This window comes from Endocarpon pusillum, assembly GCF_000464535.1.
Source record: "Endocarpon pusillum Z07020 unplaced genomic scaffold scaffold692, whole genome shotgun sequence".
NCBI lineage: Eukaryota > Fungi > Ascomycota > Eurotiomycetes > Verrucariales > Verrucariaceae > Endocarpon > Endocarpon pusillum.
In genome coordinates this window covers 154209-175344 of record NW_006916621.1, presented here as the reverse complement: position 1 = coordinate 175344, position 21136 = coordinate 154209, and the positions used below count along the sequence as shown (strand labels likewise).

Sequence of the window (21136 nt, the reverse complement as noted above, 5' to 3'; positions counted from 1 at the left end):
CTATAGCTAGGTACTCTGCTTCTGTGCTGGATGTTGACACTGTCCTTTGCCTTTTGGACGTCCAGGAGATAGCTGCGCCGTTCAATAGGAATAGATGGCCAGTTGTCGACTTTCTGTTGTCCAAATCTCCTGCGAAACTGGCATCTGCGTATCTATATGGCTGCAGCTCCCCCCACGACGTGTTCCGTACAACGTGGTTGACTCCGAATTCGAGACCTATATCTGGTGTCCCTTTGAGGTATCGTAGGACCTTTCTTGCAGCCTTGAGGTGCCCTATGCGTGGATCTGCGCATTGCTGGCTCAAACAGCCAATACAGAAACTGATATCTGGCCTTGTGCCACATGCTAGATATAGCAACTTCCCAATCAGCGTCTGATACGCCCGAATGTCAGTCTCTTCTATATCTTCTTCTTCGTCTAAGGCTATAAACGTGCCAGGCTTTATCGGTATAGCCACAGCATTGCAGTCTGTCATGCCCTCCGTGGCAAGAATCTCTCTCAGATAGACAGTCTGGTCAACCCACAGCCGTCGGCGAACTCTGTCTCTTCTGATCCTCATCCCCACAATCATCCTCGCTTCTCCTAGGTCCTTTGTATCGAAGTTCTGCTGGAGAAGGGCTTTGATTTGGCGGATGGCTTCTGGATCCTCTGCCGCCAGCAGCAGGTCATCCACGTACGTACTGATAATCGTCCTTCCATTGCTGGATATCAGTATGCTTGGATCTCCGTTCAGCGTGCTGTATCCGTTGGCTCTTAAGACGCCTACAAGCTTTTCTCTCCACTTCCTCGCAGATTGCTTGAGTCCGTATAGGCTCTTGATGATTCTGCACGCCCATTGGTCTCTATTCAGCCCTTCCCTGAGTGATACTCCTTCAGGGATCCGCATGAATATCTGCTCATCTTCTTCTCCCAACTCGCTAGCTAGATAGGCGGCAACTATATCCATCTGATGTAGTTCCATATCTCTTGCTGCGACGATGGCGAGAAACATCCTGAGGGACTCTCTTCTGACAGTAGGAGCAAACGTCTCCTCATAGTCAATCCCATGAATCTGTGAGAAGCCCTGTGCCACAAGCCGTGCCTTATATCTTGCTGGCTGGCCATTCTCATCTCTCTTGATCTTGAACACCCATTTGCACCCTACCAACTTCCGGCCCTCGGGCAGCCTCTCAATTCTCCAGGCTTGGTAGGTGCTCAGGTTCTGCAGTTCTTCATCAACTGCGTCTCTCCATTGCCTACCGTACACAGGGTCTGTCACCGCTTGTACGTAGGTCCTCGGCTCATCTGGCCCCGAGTGGCCCTTGTTTCTATATGCTAACAGCAAACTCTCTCTCACGCCAGGGTACTCACTAGCGTCTACCATATTGATGGTCTTTCTAGCTGCCCCGTCTGGGTCTTTAGAGTGACCAGGCTGCTCTGCCTCTGTGGCCCTTGCAAGTATACTGGGACGCTTACCCGAACGTACTACTTCTTCTCTGACTCTAAGCATACTGGGACTCGTACCCGACCGTACTGCTTGTTCTCTATCTGCAGGTGTACTGGGACTCGTACCTGACCGTACTGCTTCGCTATGGCCCAGCTGTGCTATCTCTCCTCCTGCAAGTGTACTGGGACTCCTACCCGACCGTACTCCTTTCAACGCCGAGGTGACTCCTGTTCCTGCAGCAGCTACAGCGTCCTGAGCTCTGCGAGTGCCTCTCGTCGCGTCCTTCGCAGGGGCGAACCGTCTTAACACAGCAGGATCTTTTGCAACCTCTACAGAGGTCCTCTCTTGACTTATAGCAGGATCTTTTACAACCTCTGTGCCCGACTCTTCTGCCTGGCTTGGGAGCTGTTGCGACCGTCGTCCGCTCATCCCTTGCTGCCTCGTTGCAGACGGTTCTCTCACTGGCCATGTGCTCAACTCACTTAGTCTAATTCTCTTAGACTTGTCTTGTTCAAAATGTTCAATTGAATCTCCTGCCTGTACAGGCAAGGGGTAGTCTGGATCTATGACGTTGTTAGCTTGCTTTCGGGGCCTACCTCTCTTTCTTGGCGCATCTGGCTGTGCCCTCTCTACATATGCCCTCTGTAGGGTATCCGTAGGAGGAGGTAGAGGGTGCTGTGTGAGGAGGTCGGCTCCCTTGCGGCTTTCGTCGACGGTGTATGCTGAGATAGCATGAGCGTTTTGCTGAGTCGGACTCCACACGCGAATCTGCTTCGTTGTTGGCATGTACCCTATCAGAATGCCTGTCCAGGTCCTCTTGATGTCGGACTTCTGTCGCTTCTTCTTAGGGATATAAGCATAGACAGTGCTGCCGAAGATCCGTAGGTGGCCAAGGAAGGGTACTTGATTCGTCCAAGCCTGCTCCGGGGTTGTCTTGATCCCTCTTGCTGGTAGTCGATTTCGGATATAATTGGCGGTATCCATAGCCTCGGCCCAGAAGCGGTTTGACAGTCCACTATCAATCAGCATCGAGTCCTTCATCGTACGAATAGTTCTCCATGCTCGCTCTGCGTTGCCGTTGTGCTCAGGGGTATAGGGCACAGAGGGGCCGATGGATATGCCCTCTTTCTTGCAATAGTCCTCCAGGGCGATACTCATAAATTCTCCCCCTCCATCGACTCGAAGCGCCGCCAATAGATACCCTGATTCGGCGACAACTATAGCGTGCCAGTTCTTGAAGTGCTCATACGCATCTGATTTCTGCGTCAGGAAGCCTATCCAGCTCTTCTTCGTATAGTCGTCCTCCAGGACTATGGCGTAGTGCTTGCCACGAAAAGAGGCGGGATAGTGGGGTCCCCAGAGGTCGGAGTGGACCAATTCGAGCTTCCTTGTGGCCTTTTGGCTTCCTTCGTGATGGATTATCCGAGTTTGCTTGCTTTCGACACAGGGCTCACAGATTTGGCTACTCTCTTGGAGCTCGTTTGCTTCTCCAAAGAGGGCCAATTCTATGTCGCTCGTTTGCTTCTCCAAAGAGGGCTAATTCTATGTCAGCAATAGCAGGGTCTGTGTCTAAAGCAGCTAAATCTATGCCAGTAGACATCCTGCTGGCCTGAGCGACTCGGATATGGCTTGCGTGGCCGAGTCGACGGTGCCATAGTTGCTATTGTGGGTCCTCAGCTGTTTTGAATGTTGGTCTGCCTCGCACGGCCATCAGGATAGCAGCGTGGGTGCTATTGAGCACGAAAAGGTTGTCCTTGAGAGTTGCGCGGGCGACGATTTCTCCATTGACGACGAGTGCCATATGGTCGTCCATATCCACGTATTTCACTCCATTTGACTTCAATTGGCCGAGAGATAAGAGGTTGCTTGTACAAGCAGGCGCGTACGCTACGTCGTCAATGTCCATGTGGCCGTCTTCTGTCTCAATTCTGACGGTACCAACCTGTTTGGCTATGATGGTGCCGGCGTTGGCAGTGGTAAATCGTTCGTTTGCAGTTGTTAGTGCTTGAAACCAACTGCTCTGGCCAGTGATATGTTTGCTGGCGCAGGAATTGATATACTAATTACGTTCTTCGTTGAGCTTGCTCGACTTTAACGCGTGAACGACGCCATGGGGGAATTCTTGCTGTTCGGAGTCGCTTTCTGTGTTGTCGTCGGCCTTTACCTGGTTGATACGGCGTTTAGATGCTGGCCGCTTTGATTCAGTGGTATTTCTCCTCTTGTTAGTGCTTCTTTCGGTCTGTTTGGCCAGTTTGCAGTCCCTTGCGAAGTCGCCGAGTTCATTGCAGTTATAGCATTGGATCTCAGCCAGGTTCTTGCGTTGCTTGCTCCTAAACCTCACGCTCATCGCTGCCTTGGATAACAGGCCTGTCTTGAGGTCTGTATTGATTCGTACTTCTTCAGAGGCAAGTATCTGCTGAACGTCGGCTAGTTTCATATCCTTCTGGTTGAGGATATGCTCTTTTTTGCTGTCGAATTGGGAAGGGAGACCTTCAAGGAGCTGAATTATCTGAATGTCCTCCCAGATGTCTCTTGTAGGGTTGACAGCTATACGAATCCGTTTGACGATAGCTGATATCTCACTAACGCGAGCATTAATGGACTTCTCGAGGCCAAGAGCCTTATAATTGGCAGGATGGGAGAAGAGCTCTCGCAGAGATGCGTAGATGACGCCTTGCCCTGCTTGTGAGCATACCGATTTAAGATGATTCCAGATGAGCCGTGGGTCGTTAATAGTCTCAATGCCCTGGAACAGCTCATCACTGACGTCCCTCTTTAGGTAGTATGCTGCCCTTGCGGCCCTGTGGTTATTTGGGTCATTCGGTGGCCCAGGGGCGATGTATCTCCATAGCTCTTTCTCTATTAGACGTAGATAGGCCAAATTGGACCAACGAGGCCAGTTCTCGAAGCCCTTGAGCTTCTCTCGCTTCTCGTGGTCGGTGTTGTCGTTGCTGCTCATCTTGAGAAGGCTTTAGATAGGCTTCGAAGGCTGTAGGGAGGTTCGGAGGAGCTTCGAAGCTGGAAGGGGGTCCAATTGGCTTGAGGTCCTGAAACTGCCTGGGCGGATTTGGGACCTTTCGAGGTAGTTGCTGAATAGGGGTAACAGGATGCTGCCAATTGTGATCTCCTTCAATTGCTTGGTGTTCTGTTTGTTTGTCAGCGTTCAGAGGGTGCTCACCGGGCTCATAACCTGTTGAAAGTAACGTTAAACTGCTTCTGCTATCTATGGATGTCTGCACTCAATCAACTGATTAATGTGGTGAACCGTTCAGAAGTTGAATCCAACTTCCATCCGAAGTTCAAGTGCAATCTTACTCGATGGCTAGTAAGTGACGCTAGGCCTAAACAGACATAGCCTCAAGTCATGTGACCACTAGTATGCTAGCGGCTTGGCAGCAATTCAACAAGGGCCTATATAGATTTTGTATAAGATAATTAGAATAATCTCTTCTTAAGTACCAAATTTGTTATAAATATAGCAATATCTAAGTCTATACAGCTGTCACTATTTATAAACATACACAGATATTAGCTAAGGATAAGTTTTGACAAGCCTGAGTCTGCAGAGACAGTAAGGAAACACATAGCCCTAGGGAAGGCTAAGAACCTGGCAAAGCTAATAGAAAAAGTTTAGAAGTGGAGCACAGGGGTACTTGAAGGTCGCGTAAGAGTGATAGCAAGAGCAGGCGAATAAGCACTGCCGGGAAATCGATTTCGAAGAAGGAGACAAGGTCTGGCTATTGACAAAGAATATTAGCACAACAAGACCTTGCAAGAAGCTGGATTCGAAATGGATTAGACCATTCCCTGTTGTGAAGAGACTCGGGCAGAGCTTCCGTCTAGAGCTACCCTCGTCAATGCGGATTCATAACGTGTTCTACGTATCGCTGCTTACCAAAGACCCTGCTGACCCCCTGCCAGGCCAGGAATATCCACAGCCTTTGCCCGTGGAAACAGAAGGAGAGGAGGCATGAGAGATTAAGGATATAGTCGACGTCAAGCAAGTAGGCAAGGCCTTGAAGGTGTGAGCCAAGTAGGTAGGTTGGCCAGAGGACCTGACCTACTACCTTATCACGAACTTCAAGGACTCTGAGGACCTGCTCAGAGACTATTTCGAAAGGCACCTAACAAAAAGAGCGCCTGATTAGTTGAACTTAAGCTAAATACAGGAAAATCCAACAGAAACATCACGTGACAAATTTGGCTGTACATGTATAGCCAAATTTCGGACTAACCTAATAGGGAAGTTGCTAGGCTTGGCAACAGAATTTGGGAGGAGTGGGCTTACTTTCTCGTGCTCTCGATTAAGGGCAATCGATTTTTTAGAGGGGGGGGTAGTGTGATGGATGGAGTATCTCCTCTGCTATGGCGCAGGAAATACACGGGACCAGCTACGCACTCGGATGGCAGCGCCGATGGCGTATCCACAACGGCACGCGGAACTCTTGCCGTCAAGCTACTATGCCGCCGATAGAGGCATCCGTACGGCACGTGGCTCCCCGTACGAGTACCATGGAACAGGAGATTGATACGACCCCTTTAGGGAAGTACAATCTCCTCCAGAGGGAAGCTACCGCTTCTGGCCCTGCAGATACTCCGTCGGATCCTCTGCGCAGGTTAACTAGTAGCACCCCTTGTGTTCGATAGAGGAGTATATAGAGTAGAGCGCTGGCCGCAATGTAGATAGACTCCTCAGCTTACGTTTTAGCAATCTATGGACTATTGACTTGTTCTAGTTTCGAGCCATTGCATTGCTAAGCTTCTCCTGATTCTAATGATATAGATAAATAGTTATATAGATCTTAAATAATAAAACTGTTTTTTTATATAGTAAATACTACTTTCTCAAAAAAGTCTTATATACCTAAAATCTATATTATTAGAATCAGGAGAAGCTCAGCAATATTTTGATATAGAAATTATATAATACAGATGCGTAAGTAGGCCTCAAGAGCTGGTTTTGGTTTGATGATGCGGCGTTAGCAACTCCGCACAGCCTCCAAATATTTGCAAGAGTTTCGCAATGCACAGTATTGATCTTGGTATTTACTGGCATCCCTGTCTAGCGTGGGTGCAGAGGGTTGTAGAAGCAGCGTCAAAAGATTCCCAAATGCGGCACCCGTTTTACTCTCATCTACAGATACTCCGTACCTCACTGGAAAATGCGGAGACCGTGAATACGAGTGTCAGAAAGCAAACGACTAAAGATGCAAGGTGCTTCATAATTTGCCATATTCCCACTGAGAAATGTATGGCATTGATAAACTAACTGACAGATACAAACCATCTGATGGCAGTGGCAGTGAAGAATTCAACATCGCCAACCATGTGCCCCGGTCCAACTGCTTCACTCTTGAACGGAATCATCCCGCGAATGGCCAAATTTGGCAGTCCTTCGGTCCCATTTCCGAGGCGTGTCCTCTAGTGTCGTGCACGATATGCGCGTCTCATGACATGGCTTTCATGCTTCTTGACCAAAGCCATGAGCTTGCGCGACGCCGTCTCGGCTAAATCTGGCGGTGTTGGAGTAAGATCCTTTCCAGCATTAGGTGGTCCCGTAAATTGTTTGGCATTGCAAGTATCGTCGAGGTTGTTGCACTTGTCATTCCAGAGATCACAGTTCTTGGCTCCCGTTGGTGGTGCCTGGTCAAAGCAAGCCCTGGACTGTGTCCAGCAATCGGCGCTTGCAGACCAACAGCCATTCTCGTCTGAGTAGGACTTGACTTCGAAACCGCACCAGTTGGCGTTGACCATGATGCAACCTTCTGGTTTGAGGCCTTCGATCTGGACATCGCGGCGCGAGTATGAAGACGAACTCGCGGGCTCGTCGCCCTCAGAGTCATCCTCGCTTTCTTCAGCGTTGCATTCGTCGTCTGATGTGTCATCGGCCTCTGCGTCATCCTCTTCAGCGCCATCATCTTGCGAGTCATCGACCTCGGTGTCGTCGTCTGATGTGTCATCATCTTCAGCGCCATCAACTTGCGAGTCATCGACCTCGGTGTCGTCGTCTGATGGGTCATCGTCTGATGTGTCATCGGCCTCTGCGTCATCCTCCTCGGCGCCATCATCTTGCGAGTCATCGACCTCAGTGTCGTCGGCTTCAGCATCACCCTCTCCAGCGTCAACTTCTGTTGAGTCATCATCTTCGGTGTTGTCAGTTTGAGTTTCATTTGCGTCGGTCTCATCAACCTCATCATCATCGGCTTGAGTATCGTCAACTTCCACAAAGTTGGCTGGGGTGTCATACGCGTCAGAGCCATCCGTCCCAGCGTCATCTGTTGCTGTGCTATCCGTCTCAACGGCATCACTAGGAGCAGGAGCATCAGGAGTTGTGCCCTCAGATGCCTGGACATAATCTGAAGTGGAAGAAGAGGCAACTGCACTGGACGAAGAGACAGGGGATCTGGGGGTGGTGGCAGTGGCAGATGTGCCGCCACCGTTATAGGCTGAGGGACCATACATCGGATATGGCAGAGCAAGAGGCTTGGAATAAATGTTGAAGGTCAATCCCGGCATGCTGATATCAACATAGTTCTCAGGGATCGTGATGGTGGCGGGCTTGGCCGAACCTGTGCTTTCGAGGTAGATCTGAGCACATCCAACGTAGAATTGTGGGTCACGTGGACTGTCCTGCGCGGCATGGAGGGCCAACAGCTCTGGTCGAACAAGATAGTAACCGGCCTCGATGTCAGATGGCACGTTGACCGAAAGGTGACCGTTGTTATCGATCATCTTGTTAATGCACCATTTGCCAGCCGCTTCGTCGAACCCCTCATCCCATATCTTGAACCAGCCATCACCGGCAGCGTTGTTGTCGGCAATTCCCGATTCTACCTTCTTCATGTAAACAGCGCATGGACCTTCATGTTGGGGGTTAATAGCGCCTGGTCGGGAGCCATCAACCCATTCGCGGAACTCGAAGGTGAGGGTGCTGCCAGCCTTTGCAGGGCAGACACGCGCCACTCCCTTCTCGCCGTCTCGCCCTGATCACGAATTAGTCTTGTATGTATCAGAAGAGGAAATGGTTATTCGTACCGCAAGCCATCTCAGGACTCTGACTACCAGCGATGGGACTGTTGCATGTATTGGCGTTCATGTCCATACGGATACAGACACCATCGCCTTGGTTTTGGCCATCAACGAAAAGTGTTGTGAACCTGGTATGAGCCTGCACCGAGCCCAGAAGAGCCAGGGCGGCGAGAGTACTTTTTGCAGCCGTAATATGCATCTTGGTTGAGAATGTGCTGCGTTTTCTCGGTTTTGTAACTCAGTATAGAGTAGGTTTCCTAGGGCAGAGAATGAATTGCGACGTTCGCACAGCGTATGTGTGATTGGTGGTGCTTCGAAAATGAATGAATATAGCTCTAGGCTATTGACTGAATGAATGAAAGCCTGCGTCAAGCAAGGCACAAAGCAATGGGTCCAAAAGAGTGTGATATAACCACCAAGCGATGAAAGAGAGGAACAAAGGTAAGGAAAGGCGAGTTCTTTATACATCCCTCAAGATGGATCCTCCAGCACAGAATGAGTGGATGACTGCTCACCCGAACAAGCTGCAGGGGGAAAGTTAAGCGGGCCTCGGGTGTGTGTCCATCATGTTCTTCCTCAGCACCGTTCCCTGAAACAGCATTTTGCGGAGACTGGGAAAGTAGATGACAGGGATGAGGGAGGACGACATAGTTGCAGTAGTCAGGAACGCGCGAAGATAAAGAAGAGGATACGATTGGCGGCGTCCTCGAATCAGAGCCGCCATACAGTTTCAACTAGATCGTCTAACAAACCTTAGGCAAGCAAGCCACACCAACTCATTACTACTACTACGTAGTAGAGGTACCATCTGTATCCCCTGACTCTTGCCTAATAGTTACCTTTTTCCTACCTCCAAGCCAGTGCCCGGATCTCTGGAAATTGCTTTGCAACCTGAGTCAGGGTAATGGCTCCACGGCAAGTAAGTGGATCACCGCGTCTCGAGAGTGGCCCTCGACTTTTGCGGCCTTGCCACGTTGGAATTTGGATGCTAGGGGCTATGATAGGTAGATCGCATCCGAGTTCCGGTTCGATTCCAATCTGCATGTGGAAAGGAGCTTCACCACCTTTACGTACTTGATACCCGTGAGGATTGGTTCATCAAATCAGAGGCCGCGGGCCAAGACGTCCGGTCGAGGACAATTGCTTGTAAATTTCGCTTCCAGCCCGCTCTCAAACAGGAGGGTCCAGGCTGTGTAACTTCAGTGCACCCATTACTTTTTAATGTTTAAGTAAGCGTGACGTAAATGGTGATCTACTACGTAAAACCACCTTATCTTAGTGGAAAACATGAGCCAAAGAAAGTGCCATGTTTCATGACTAGTATTATTATTATTACTATTACTCCGCCTTAGTCCTAAGCAAAATTAGCTGTTTCCGCCGAAATACTCATAGGCATAAGTCGCGGCATGTGTTTCATGTGTATTCAACATACTGACGAGTACAACCTGAAATACGGATCGCGGAGAGTGTTAAGAAACAGAAAAACATTTACGACTAATTAGTACCAGCACCTCCTTTACTTCTATCTGCCATTGTCCATGACACTAGCGACGGTCAGGTGTCCTTTGGGCTGGTAGACTTAGTGCCTGGGAGATTTAATCTTGTTCACTACTTCACAGCCAGAGATACTTCTCACGTACGACAATTCGACCTGGCCACTATCACAGCGCAGCAGGTTGACCAAGAATCGCTGCTGGAAGCAAACTATTCGAAGTATAGGGTTTGAAGTGGAGAGCGCGATTTATTATTCTTGAACGTATATAACATCCATATTTCAGGGGGTGGTGAGGACACGAACAACGCTATAATGCTGCTGCAAAAGGCCATGTGACAGGTGTCCCATCTGCTGAATCGAAGTCGCTCGAAGCTGGGGTGGCGCTGGTAGTACATATGTTACAGCCTGGTGGATGGGAAAGGCCAGACGTGAAGGAGAAGGTTTCAGGGCGGTCGCTTATTCTTTGATCTTCGCCAGCAGCCTGTCGCAAGCTGTGAGCGAAGTTCCCAATCATGATAGATAGCAAATAAATGAAACTTACTCATGGTCCCTGAAAAGAGAGTACTCCTCCTCCCCAACCTTCACTGGGCTGCCTCCATACTAGCGCCTGTCAGCACCCACCCGTAAACGTAGGCGCTGCGTGGACTCATACCTGAGGAATCAACACCTTGTCGCCCTCACCAACACTCATTGGTATTCTCTTCCCTTCCTTGTCAAGCCCTCCGGGACCGACAGCCAAAACCTTTGCTTCGTTCAATTCCTTCACGCTGCTTTCCGGAAGAAATATGCCCCCAGCAGTCTTAGCTTCAGCCTTCACTCTCTGTACGAGGACACGGTCGAGGAGAGGCACAAGGGACTTGATGCTCTTGAGTGCGGTCGTCTGTGTAGCATAAGTTTAGCTGTAAGACCACGTGGTTTGCACCTTGGGCATCTGAACTGAATATAGAGCATGAACAGCGACACGAGACTCACCATCTCGAAGAGGTCCTGCAGATAACAGTGCGTTGGTTCTATGATTTGGACGAAGGTGCTTTAAGATTGGTGGACTGGCGTTGGATGGGTTGGATGGGTTGTAGATCGACAAAAGAATTTCTGGAAGATTTTCGAACTCCGGGGTCTCCTGGAGCTCAAATGCCAAGTGCCAAGGCTGTCCCGGGATCCAGTCGTGCTTAGGAGCTCCCCTTCCAGCACCTACTACTAGTTTTAGAAAGCTCACTGCAAGGCAAGTGAGATTTGATCACGCTCAATCAAATCTCCTTTATTATGGACTCCGATGACGACGATTTATATGGTCAGGACGAACCCAAAACATCCAACGGCGTTGGGCAAGACGGCCATCCATCCGGTACAGTGAAGATGGAGGATCTTGAAGAAGGTGAGGAGGAAGGCGAGGAGGTCGAGGGGGAGGACAGCGACGACGTTAGTTTGTCACGGCATGTGGCATACTCCGCTGATCTAAAGTGAAGGATGACATCAATTTTATTACCGATTCCAAGGAGGCTCCCAAAGCTGAAGTAGTACTGTACGTTCTCTAGCAGTAAACAGTGGTGCCCTCAGGAATTGACAGTTTCCTGTAGCGAGACCAGACACCAACATCCAATAACGCTATCGCCGCATGACACTCGCAAAACGTCTGCTACACCTGTCTCTGCCATCAAGCATGAGCAGTCTGCAGACCGGAAATCAACGCCTTCTGCCAACGAAAAACCAGGCACCGATTATCCCGCCAGACACACCTCCACCATCGATCTCGACGCAAACCCTGTTCATCCTACTACTGGAAAGCCTATCCTTTCCACCGACTTCGATACCGACTTTCCTACCGAATCGTCTAAACCATGGCGCAAGCCGGGCTCCGACATTACGGATTACTTCAACTACGGGTTTGATGAATTCACTTGGGCATCGTACTGTTATAAGCGACAGCAAACGCCAAAGGAGATCTCTGAAATAAAAGCACAGGCCGACTTTATGAAATCCTTCGTGGAAGGAATACCAGGGGGAGGAGCTCCCGGTATAACAGCAGGGGCAGCTACGCAGGGAGCCAGTGCGGCAATGCCAGGCATGCCGGGTATGCCAAGCGAGGCAGAGATGCAGCAGAGATTTATGAGCATGATGGAGAGGGGAATTGACCCAAGCTCTATGAATCTAGAACAATTCATGCAGCAAATGATGATGGGTGGTGGTCAAGGCTTCGCTGGACAAGGTCAAGCATTCGCCGGCATGCCTGGTGGTGGTCAACAACAGCAGCCTCAGATGGCCTTTGGCGGTGGAGCTGGAGGCGGTGCAGGATTTGATCAAGGAGGAAGTTTCGGGAAAGGAAGAGGGAGGGGCAGAAGAGGGTGGTAGAAGAAACCCTGAAGAGATAGCTTCAAGCATTTAGCGACAGGCGTTAGGTGGAGGGAAATCCTAACTGTACTACTAGTACTGGCAGCAGAGCAGTTCATTAGGGCAACGTGGAAGGCAGAGCACAACCCAAGCCGAGCCAAGTTGACCTACTCGAAAAGGAGTAGCTTTAGGCATCTCAGGAAGATTGCATTCGCACTGTACGTAAATGATGTACCTGGGTCGTCCGATCACATCTACAGCACAACTCTAGATTCCGGGACATAGGACGCTGAAATTACAACCTACCCTCCTCGTCCATGGAGACTTGTGGCATGGCAACGTTGGTATCAATCTTACGACATACCATGTGGTCTTGTACGACTGCTGCGCATTCTATGGTCATCATGAATACGACCTAGGTATGTTCAGAGCCGCGCTACCGAACCAACAAATCTCATGTCCGCGCATATCACAAGTTGGTGGAAGTATCCTATCCTCCCGAGGATCATGATGACCGCAATGCGCTCTACGCGCTGCAGGTGGATCTAGAGGTGTTCTGCGCCTGGCCAGCAAACAAGAGAATGCGTCTGCTGGCAATGGAGGAGATGCAGAAGCTGATCGACAAATATCCGGATGGGTATGAAGGCTGGGAAACGCAGCAAGCTGCCACGAAGAAAGAGCAAGAGAAGGTGGGAAGCTCAGCACTGCCAGCCTGAGAGCGGACCGTACTTTCAGATGTCACCACTGAGGCTCGCTGAGTCTTGTATCAGTGTAGCTATGAGACTAATGATAGATAGACGTGTTACATTAGATATGAGTTAATCTTGATGAGGACAGCTCGGATGATTGGGTCGACGGCGGGGCAGGGTTGCGTAAGGACGTCATCAGCGCCCAGCGCTATGGGGCTGTGGCGACGGCGCAGCAGGCAGAAAGAAAAGGCCATCTGCAAGGGAAGAGAAGAGGGGGGAGGGAGTAGAAGACAGAAAAGGAGACAATGGAGGGGGATCGAGGAGAAGCGGGCTCTTTAGATCTGGGCCGAGCGGCGAGGGGTACGGGGCGCGTTTCCCCATCGGTGGGGTTGGGGTTAAACCCGAAGGGGCAGCGCATCGGCAGCGATTCTAGAATGAGAAAAAGGCCATGGTATTTTCCTATCACTTTCTGTCACCACTGTCGTTTGCTAAAGTGTACACCTAACCCCCAACCCTTTGATCACTTGTAACCCCTCAGAACAGGCTTACATGTGACTTAATATTACCGATACCATCCTTCCGTTCTGCTTGTGCCTCTCTCCTCTGGTTATGGCGCGCTCAGAACCACCTTCAGCAACCTCCACCCCCAGATCTTTTACCAATCAGATAGCTTCAACCGAAGATCTTCTTAAATCCCAGACAGTTGGTCTCGTGCATCTTGACGACTTTCGCAAGCGACGTGCAGAAGTGCTCGAGCAGAAGGAGAAAGAAGCACAGGATAATGCTTATGGTAGAATTAAATCCAGCACCCCGAGAGTTGAAACACCAGGAGCCCATGATGAGAGCGACGGGTGAGTGCACAAGATCCCCAGCCGCCTTACAGAGCTAATTTGCAAAGCTCAGTGCATTGACACCAGGAAGCGAACCCCGAGGACAACCTCCTAGGAAAAGGAAAAGGAAGGCCCCCAAAGGATTGCTCTCATTTGGTGAGGATGAAGAAGAAGAAGTACTAAGTGGTACTTCATCGGCCTTTCACACTCCAAGTGGCAGACAAGCTCGTTCACCAGATCCCTCTGCCCAGAAGAGTAGGGAGACATCTACTCCCAGGCGTCTAACACCCAATCCCACCTCACTTTTACCGGCACCAAAGGTTCAAACCAAAGCAACTCTACAGGCTGAAGCTATTGCCCGCGATAGTTTACGACGAGAATTCCTAGCTCTGCAAGAAGCAGTCCGAAATACTGAGATTGCAATACCTTTCGTGTTCTATGATGGGACGAACAATCCCGGCGGAGTCGTCCAGGTCAAGAAGGGTGATCACGTCTGGCTGTTCCTAGAGCGATGCCGAAAGGTGGGCGCACAGCTGGGAGTGTCCGGTGGCGGAGGAGGTGGCGGAGGAGGTGCGAAGAGCAAGAATGATAGCCGAAGGGAATGGGCAAGAGTGGGTGTGGATGATTTGATGTGTGTGCGTGGAGAGGTGATTATTCCACATGTAGGAGCACCTCGTACATGTCTTCGACTACACTGACGGAGAGACAGCACTACGAGTTCTACTACTTCATCGCCAACCGTATTCCTAGCTCGTCAAAGTCAACTAGTCTTCTTTTTGACTATTCGAATGCTGTAGTACCGTCAAATTCAGACAGCACAAGCTCTGGTCTGAATCTGGATGGCGGCAATCAAGATCTGGAAGGTAGGGATACAGATCCCTCGTTGACAAAAGTCGTAGACAGGAGATGGTACGAAAAGAACAAGCACATATACCCAGCGAGCCTCTGGAAGGAGTTTGAGGCCGGAGAAGGTTTCGAAGAGAAGCTAGCACAATCGAGAAGAGATGCAGAAGGCAATGCGTTCTTTTTCTCTTGAGGCTGGAGGCGTGAGGTATAGATGGGCCCGGTGGAAGACGAGTCTTGATCATGATCATGTTCATGTTCATGTTCATGCTGGGGACTGGGAACTCGGAGTGCAAAGGTGGAGAAAGAGTTCCAGACATGATGAAGCAACAGCGACCTCCAGAGCACTGCTATCAGGAACGAGCCAAGGGACGCATTTCATTCTCAAACTTCCTCTCGGCTTGACCACTTTGCCAAACTTCATTTTCATCCTTTCCTTTTGTCTGATGCCTCCAAATCCACGAGAGGTGCTGGCTTCATTGAATCACCTCGTAGCCATCGTCTCCCTTCATCATCATGGACGCCCCTTTGAGATGCAACAATATCCGCAGCTGTCGAACGGCTTTGACAGACCAAGCTGTTGTCACAACTTGCTCGTTTGTTAACTTCCCTCGCTCTGCAGGGACAATGGCATTGACCGAGCCTCCTTAGCCATGTCTTTTGCTTGAACTGTGCGCATAAGTCTGGTCTGTCTCGTTCAAGAGAAGCCGAGCGGAAATGTCCAGCGTGCGGCACTCAACTATCCAACCCAGACGATGCTGTTACGACCATCCTGCAGCCTACTGAAGATTACAAAACAAGCGTGTTGAGTGGCTTGGACCCAACCACGATCATGGAATGTGCTGGACGAGGGCTTGCTTTTTGGGCCTATCAAACAACGCAAGAAATGTACCTCCCGTGACATCCGTTTCAAACCGGCATCATAACCGTCAGCAGATTGTACAACGAGGCGATGGGCAAGAACCTGGCCGACAAGTATAGTCATCTCAGCAGCCAGCTCGACAAGATTGTCGCTGATGCCAATGCTGAGATACAGAGTCTGCAGAGCAAGGTCAAAAGTAGGCACTTTTGACATCTGCTTTACCGCAATTGCTAAACATTACTGCAGGCCTCCAAATTGATCAAAAGACACTCCAGCAGAAGAATGTTGAGCTGGTCGAAATGTACCGAGACAAAAGCAAGAAGCAGGCACAGACCCAGCATCTGTACGATACCCTGAAGAAGCGGGTAATGACCTCTCAGGTCCAAACAGCAGCTTCAGATTCTGTGGCACAGGCTATCAACTCAATGTCAAGCATTCCACGCCCCCAAACTTTCGGGGATGCCTCAGTCCAGCAACCTCCACCACCCAATTATCGTACAAACGATCAGCGAGGCAATATGCAGTACGAGCATGCCCATCACAGCAGAAGTCCTAGTCGATCCAGCAAGAATGCTCACGCTGAAGCTGAAGCTTCCGCCATGCCACCTCCATCAGGACCTCCGATGGGACAGCAGAGTCGTATGTCTTGTATCTTCACCGTATGGTCTCCACTAACCATCACAGATGGTTTTGCATCGGCCACACCTCAACATCGAACACATTTACCAGGGACGGTCCGTAACGCAGCCACAAGGTCCTATATTCCTTTGAGCACCAAAGCGCCAGACACAGTTCCTCGCAAACCTTTGACAAATCTTACCAACAGTCGGAACAGTCAATCAGGATCCAGTGGCTATGGAATCACAGCTGGAATGAAAGTTGGGAGGCCTAGCCGATCTGCTTTGAACAATAACGAGCAGATCTCGGATAGATTCAATGGTATTGCGCACAGAGATACCAAGGACTGGGCCGTGTTGACAAAGACTTAGATCCCCTCGGTGTCAACGTTGCTCGTACTGACGTGTCTGGAAACAACAGGCCTTTTTCAGGAACCAACTTTTACTGAATTGAACGTCTGGGAACTTGCCCCATGCTGGCTTGAGGAGTCAAAGACTGCAAGATTTTGTTGGGCTGTCAAGGTCTCTCACACCATGTATGAGCTGGTAGTAACGAGGTGTCGCTCAAGGCATTGTTATACTGCCTGATTGGTGATGCTCGTGAGTCTTCTCCTGTGTGGCTTTTCGGGCCCATCTTATCCATGCTCGATTTCTGAAGAATGGTTTCAGCATTTCACAGTTGCTCAACTTAGGATTGAAGAGCTCACAAAGACTAGGTGAATTTCAGATGGTGTGCATGGACACAATGTTTATAGTTACTGGCGGAATTCATATCTATGCTACACGTTCCGTGTGTTCGTTCGCCTTCCAACACCAACCTCCAGGCCTCTTCCGCCATCTTTCGGCTCACTTGACAGTGGCTCCATCTGCGCTTCGGGTCATTTGTATCGACAAGGTCTTGCGGACTCCCCTTTTCTGCAGTCAGTGCCTGAAAACGTGATTAAACTATGAGACAGGTGGTGTCCTCTATCATGAGGAGAACTATGACCATTCAGGCGGATAATATGTAAACCGCCTTATCACAAAGACTTCGCGCCGGCAGTGCAAACACATTCGCACCATACCACCAAAATCCAGTCTACCATTCACATCGTAGGTTTCAAGCTTGGCGCCCTCGTCAAGGTTTCGGGGACAGATACATCCCGACTCGCCGAACGGGTGATGGTCATTATCGACGTAATGGCTGATACGGGTACATTCGTTGTAGTTGCAAGGTTCATCCTCTTTGCCGTGTATGTGCATCATGCGGAGCCGAGCCCACTCGCCCAGTCTCTGGTATTCCCGTTGTTGCTGCTCTTGCCGACAGCCGTAGCACAAATGGACGCTCCTGTCGATACAGAGAATGTGGCATTGGCACTCGTTGCGGCCGTCTCCCGGATATCTATCTCCAGCGCGACAAGTTAGTGAACACCTACGGCAAAGGTCAACACTGTATGGTTTCCTGGTCCAAGTAAAGAGGTCCCAGTTCCTTCGCGCACAGTGCAGGCAAACTCTGAAATTCTTGCCATGGCCGGGCCGCCGAGCGTTCTCATAACCTCGACTCCAGCCCTCACAATCCAGCACCTCAACACCGGCACTGGGAGGGATTGTGCAACGTGACCGGGGCCTCTCGTCGTCCTTTCGCTCCACTTTGGGGAAGTCTTCCTCTCTCACAAACGCAACCATCGATCGGGGAGGACAGTCCCGGCAGAGGGGCTTTCGACGGGTCTTCAATGGCGGGAGCTGGTCGGCGGTCATCAGGACCGAATCCGGGCGGGCGGCCGCTTGTCTTCTGGTCTGCACCATCTTTTCGGCTGGGGATTTTCGATGATTGAAGGAAATTTTGCAACGGGTGAAGGGGATGCAGGTTTTCTCTCGAGGTACCATTTAATCCCATTCTTCGGCCCCGTCTCGGTCTAAAGACATAGCTTTCTTTCTTTTTTGTCTTTGGCATGGCCATGGTTCGGGAACTCTGCGTTCGGACGACAATGACTCCTTGCGACGAGTGAAAGAACCATGACTTCCGCATCCGGCGAATGATCAAATGCGGCAAGAGGGGAGGCTGGTATTCTTTTTTTTTCTTTTTGGATCTGACATAATGGCTACCTGGAGAGATCTTTTCGTCGTCAGGTTGAGGACTCTGTCTGTCTGTGGTCGCAGTTTCACTATTCCCCCACTCGTCTAAAATGTTATACACGGTAAGTATTTCCTCAATTGACCCAAGTGCCACTTCCCCCTTCTCAAACTATCCGAGCTCCAGTTTAATTTAACCTACTTACCCACTTCATTCCGCGTTCGCACCTCTTCTCTATAGATCCTCCTCTCTATAATATCCTCTTCCCTATATATCCTTCTCTATAATTTCCTTATTACAAACTCAACACCAAGGGCCAGCAGTTGATATAAAGCAAAGATACAAGCGTCAGCAACGTTTTAGAAGCAGTTTCAAGCAATTTCTACGCGTTCTACGGCCTGGAGAGCCATTCCTATATCTCACCGCAATTCTGCCCACGAGCGCCAGCAATTCGAGGGTCCCGCCAAGGAATTCGCAACAATTTTGCAACGCATAATATTTACTGGCTCCTCGTCACACACGGGTAAGCTTGAATTCCTCCTTTGGCCACGATTCCTCGGGGCTATGTGCAAGTTTACACTCAGATTCACTCGGCAAAACTCTTCGAGGATAATTTGGTTGGGCAGACACGGAATATCCAGTGCACGACGTTTCTCCTCATCTATAAAGGGGTTCTATGAATGTGGAGTCGGTAAGTTTGTTTGTCAGGAATGGTGACTCGAGTTCTTCCATCAAAAAGTTTCGCAAACCAGTAAGTTACTACGTAAATGCTCTGAAGCCCATTGTACTCCCTCCCAAGTTTCATTATTATTGAACCACCGTATCTATTTTTGGCCCTACTCTAGGTTTTCACTGAATGCTTTTGACTTGTTTCCGTACCACTACCACCATCACTACCACTGGAGCTGACGGCTGTGGCGGCTTATGGACAAACTTCCTCAAACCGTGCCACCTAACTTTCAGCCGTTCCTATGTTACAAACCAACCTTTTGACCCCCCCCCCCCAAAAATTTAGACTCCAAATTCTCCGCACTATCACAACTAAGTTACAGCCTCTTAAGGTTGACTGTACGCCTCGCTGAAGCTACTGCGGTAGGAGGCATACGTAGTATTTCTGGTTAACCCTAACCTAACTTTTTACAGTAGGCTTATCAAAATGCCTAAGCGGGCTAGAAGTTTCTCTGAAATTGCCTCCCCTGAGCCGAAAAGGTCCAAAAATGCTTGACTCCAATTACACGTGATCGGTCACAAAATAAAACCACATTGGATCACACTTATCAAGTCGAAAGTCTTAGGAGCGGTCGAATACATGGAGATGAACCACCTCCAGGCTCGGAACAGCCTTACACAGCCATAGCTCAGGGCTGCTTATCCCATCGCTCAGGCTACAGTCACGTATGCTCAGGTCTCGAAGTGGAAATGGAATGTGGAGAGGTCAAGATTGGTGTGCGAGTCTACTGGCATTAGAACACAATCCTTCGCACACTCAGAAGCCAAGTTTGACGAGTACGTGCGCTGTCTTGCTAGGCGTAGTCGAGACCATGGCCCTTTGCAACGTCCGAGTGGAATAACGTCAATAGCCGCATTAGTGACATTCGCCTAATGGTGAGTAGGGTGCAAGTAGTAGGCTATTGTTCTGATGGCGTAAGAACGACGGTCTAGTCCTGCCATGCCAGAGGTCGAGAAGGATTGGGTATCTCAAACAATGGTTGCAGTGGAGGTATGGCAATGAATAGATTGTGGAGCTCTAGATCGGTAAGGTTGTACACGATGCCTCGGAGAACATGCTGGAGTGCCCAGCAGACACCGATAATGTTAGGGGCAGGCAACACGCTATATCCTCCACTGATCTTGTCGGTTTCAGAAGCGCTCGAGTGCTTCTGGTTATGGGCGGCTTTACAAGGACTCAATTCCTTGTCTTCTGGTGCCGGTTCGGTTTGGTGCAGCTGCTTGTCTTCATGCGGGAGCTCTTCAGATTTCGCTAGCTCGTATTCGTCGGATGGTTCCTCAACTTTGTCTTCAGGATAAGTGACATTGAGTCCGACATGGCGTCTTCTAGGAGGTTTGTTGATTATATTGTTCTGTATCCCTTTTGAAAACGGTTGAATTGTAGGCGGTGGAGGGCCTCCCTGTCGAGTTTGTGCTCTTGTCTGGACCATATCCCAATGATACGTGATTGCAGGACACGCATGGCTACAGATTTAGGTCCGACGTCCGCTAGGTGCTTCAAGGTGGTCATCCCTCACGCTTGTAAAACTTGTAGTCTTTGTTCGGCAAGCCACTCTCCAGACCTGCGCCCGAGCCGGAAACAGGTCGCGGTCCTACATTCCTCTTTGTTCCTCCTTTGTCGACTAAAAATTGTGCATGAGGGACTTTAGAGAACAAGGTAAATGCCGAAACAATTTTTGGCGCCTCCAATCGAAGACACGACTTGAACTTTGCCGGAGCTATGGCTTCACTGGTTTTCTTTGGTTGATTCGGATGTGGTTATGGTAAACCGAGGTGAATAACAAGTAGAGCTTTCACCCATACCGGGTTGGACGACTGTACTCATCTTGAAACAGACAATGGAACGCATCCAGTCAATCCATTGTCCGTATGAGCAGCCACTACTCTCCCACAACGCCAAATTGCTTTGCATTAGGTGTCTTCCTTCATTGCCACCAAATGGACGAGGTCTGATAACTGGGAAGAACTCATGCGCCTGGAGATGTGGTCTGCTCGAATTTTCAAGTCAGTAATTTATTGATTTCCTTCTTCGCGGATCGAGGTGAGATGATACGGTAGACGTGTCCCAGGAATGTCTTCACTTCCATCCGTAGGATGACCGAGTACACGTGTACGTTCACATGCCGTGACGACGACAGAGTCCGTCTCATTATCAAGATCTGTCTTTGGCTGCAATGGTCTTTAGAACCTCATGAGACCGAATGATTGCGCTGAGAAGTCTGACAACACCACTGA

General features: G+C 49.8%; 7 protein-coding genes across 7 annotated transcripts; 3 read left to right on the top strand and 4 right to left on the bottom strand.

Annotated features, from left to right (window-relative positions):
* Positions 1-6847: 6847 nt before the first annotated feature.
* EPUS_05774 (uncharacterized protein) lies at positions 6848-8654 on the bottom strand (the record flags this gene model as incomplete). The annotated part of the gene is made up of 2 exons (XM_007807506.1): positions 6848-8409; positions 8462-8654. 2 exons carry the CDS (start codon positions 8652-8654, stop codon positions 6848-6850), a joined length of 1755 nt encoding a protein of 584 aa, XP_007805697.1.
* Positions 8655-10406: 1752 nt separating this feature from the next.
* On the bottom strand, positions 10407-10881 carry EPUS_05773 (heat shock protein; the record flags this gene model as incomplete). The annotated part of the gene is made up of 4 exons (XM_007807505.1): positions 10407-10431; positions 10492-10550; positions 10603-10830; positions 10873-10881. 4 exons carry the CDS (start codon positions 10879-10881, stop codon positions 10407-10409), a joined length of 321 nt encoding a protein of 106 aa, XP_007805696.1.
* A 332-nt stretch (positions 10882-11213) lies between these two features.
* On the top strand, positions 11214-12994 carry EPUS_05772 (uncharacterized protein; the record flags this gene model as incomplete). Its single annotated transcript, XM_007807504.1, has 4 exons — positions 11214-11369; positions 11417-11472; positions 11528-12234; positions 12708-12994. 4 exons carry the CDS (start codon positions 11214-11216, stop codon positions 12992-12994), a joined length of 1206 nt encoding a protein of 401 aa, XP_007805695.1.
* Positions 12995-13576: 582 nt separating this feature from the next.
* EPUS_05771 (uncharacterized protein) lies at positions 13577-14833 on the top strand (the record flags this gene model as incomplete). The annotated part of the gene is made up of 3 exons (XM_007807503.1): positions 13577-13818; positions 13871-14459; positions 14507-14833. 3 exons carry the CDS (start codon positions 13577-13579, stop codon positions 14831-14833), a joined length of 1158 nt encoding a protein of 385 aa, XP_007805694.1.
* Positions 14834-15592: 759 nt separating this feature from the next.
* EPUS_05770 (uncharacterized protein) lies at positions 15593-16491 on the top strand (the record flags this gene model as incomplete). The annotated part of the gene is made up of 3 exons (XM_007807502.1): positions 15593-15698; positions 15749-16141; positions 16187-16491. 3 exons carry the CDS (start codon positions 15593-15595, stop codon positions 16489-16491), a joined length of 804 nt encoding a protein of 267 aa, XP_007805693.1.
* A 609-nt stretch (positions 16492-17100) lies between these two features.
* On the bottom strand, positions 17101-17904 carry EPUS_05769 (uncharacterized protein; the record flags this gene model as incomplete). Its single annotated transcript, XM_007807501.1, has 1 exon — positions 17101-17904. One exon carries the CDS (start codon positions 17902-17904, stop codon positions 17101-17103), a length of 804 nt encoding a protein of 267 aa, XP_007805692.1.
* Positions 17905-19830: 1926 nt separating this feature from the next.
* Positions 19831-20331, bottom strand: EPUS_05768 (uncharacterized protein; the record flags this gene model as incomplete). Its single annotated transcript, XM_007807500.1, has 1 exon — positions 19831-20331. One exon carries the CDS (start codon positions 20329-20331, stop codon positions 19831-19833), a length of 501 nt encoding a protein of 166 aa, XP_007805691.1.
* Between the last annotated feature and the right edge of the window lie 805 nt (positions 20332-21136).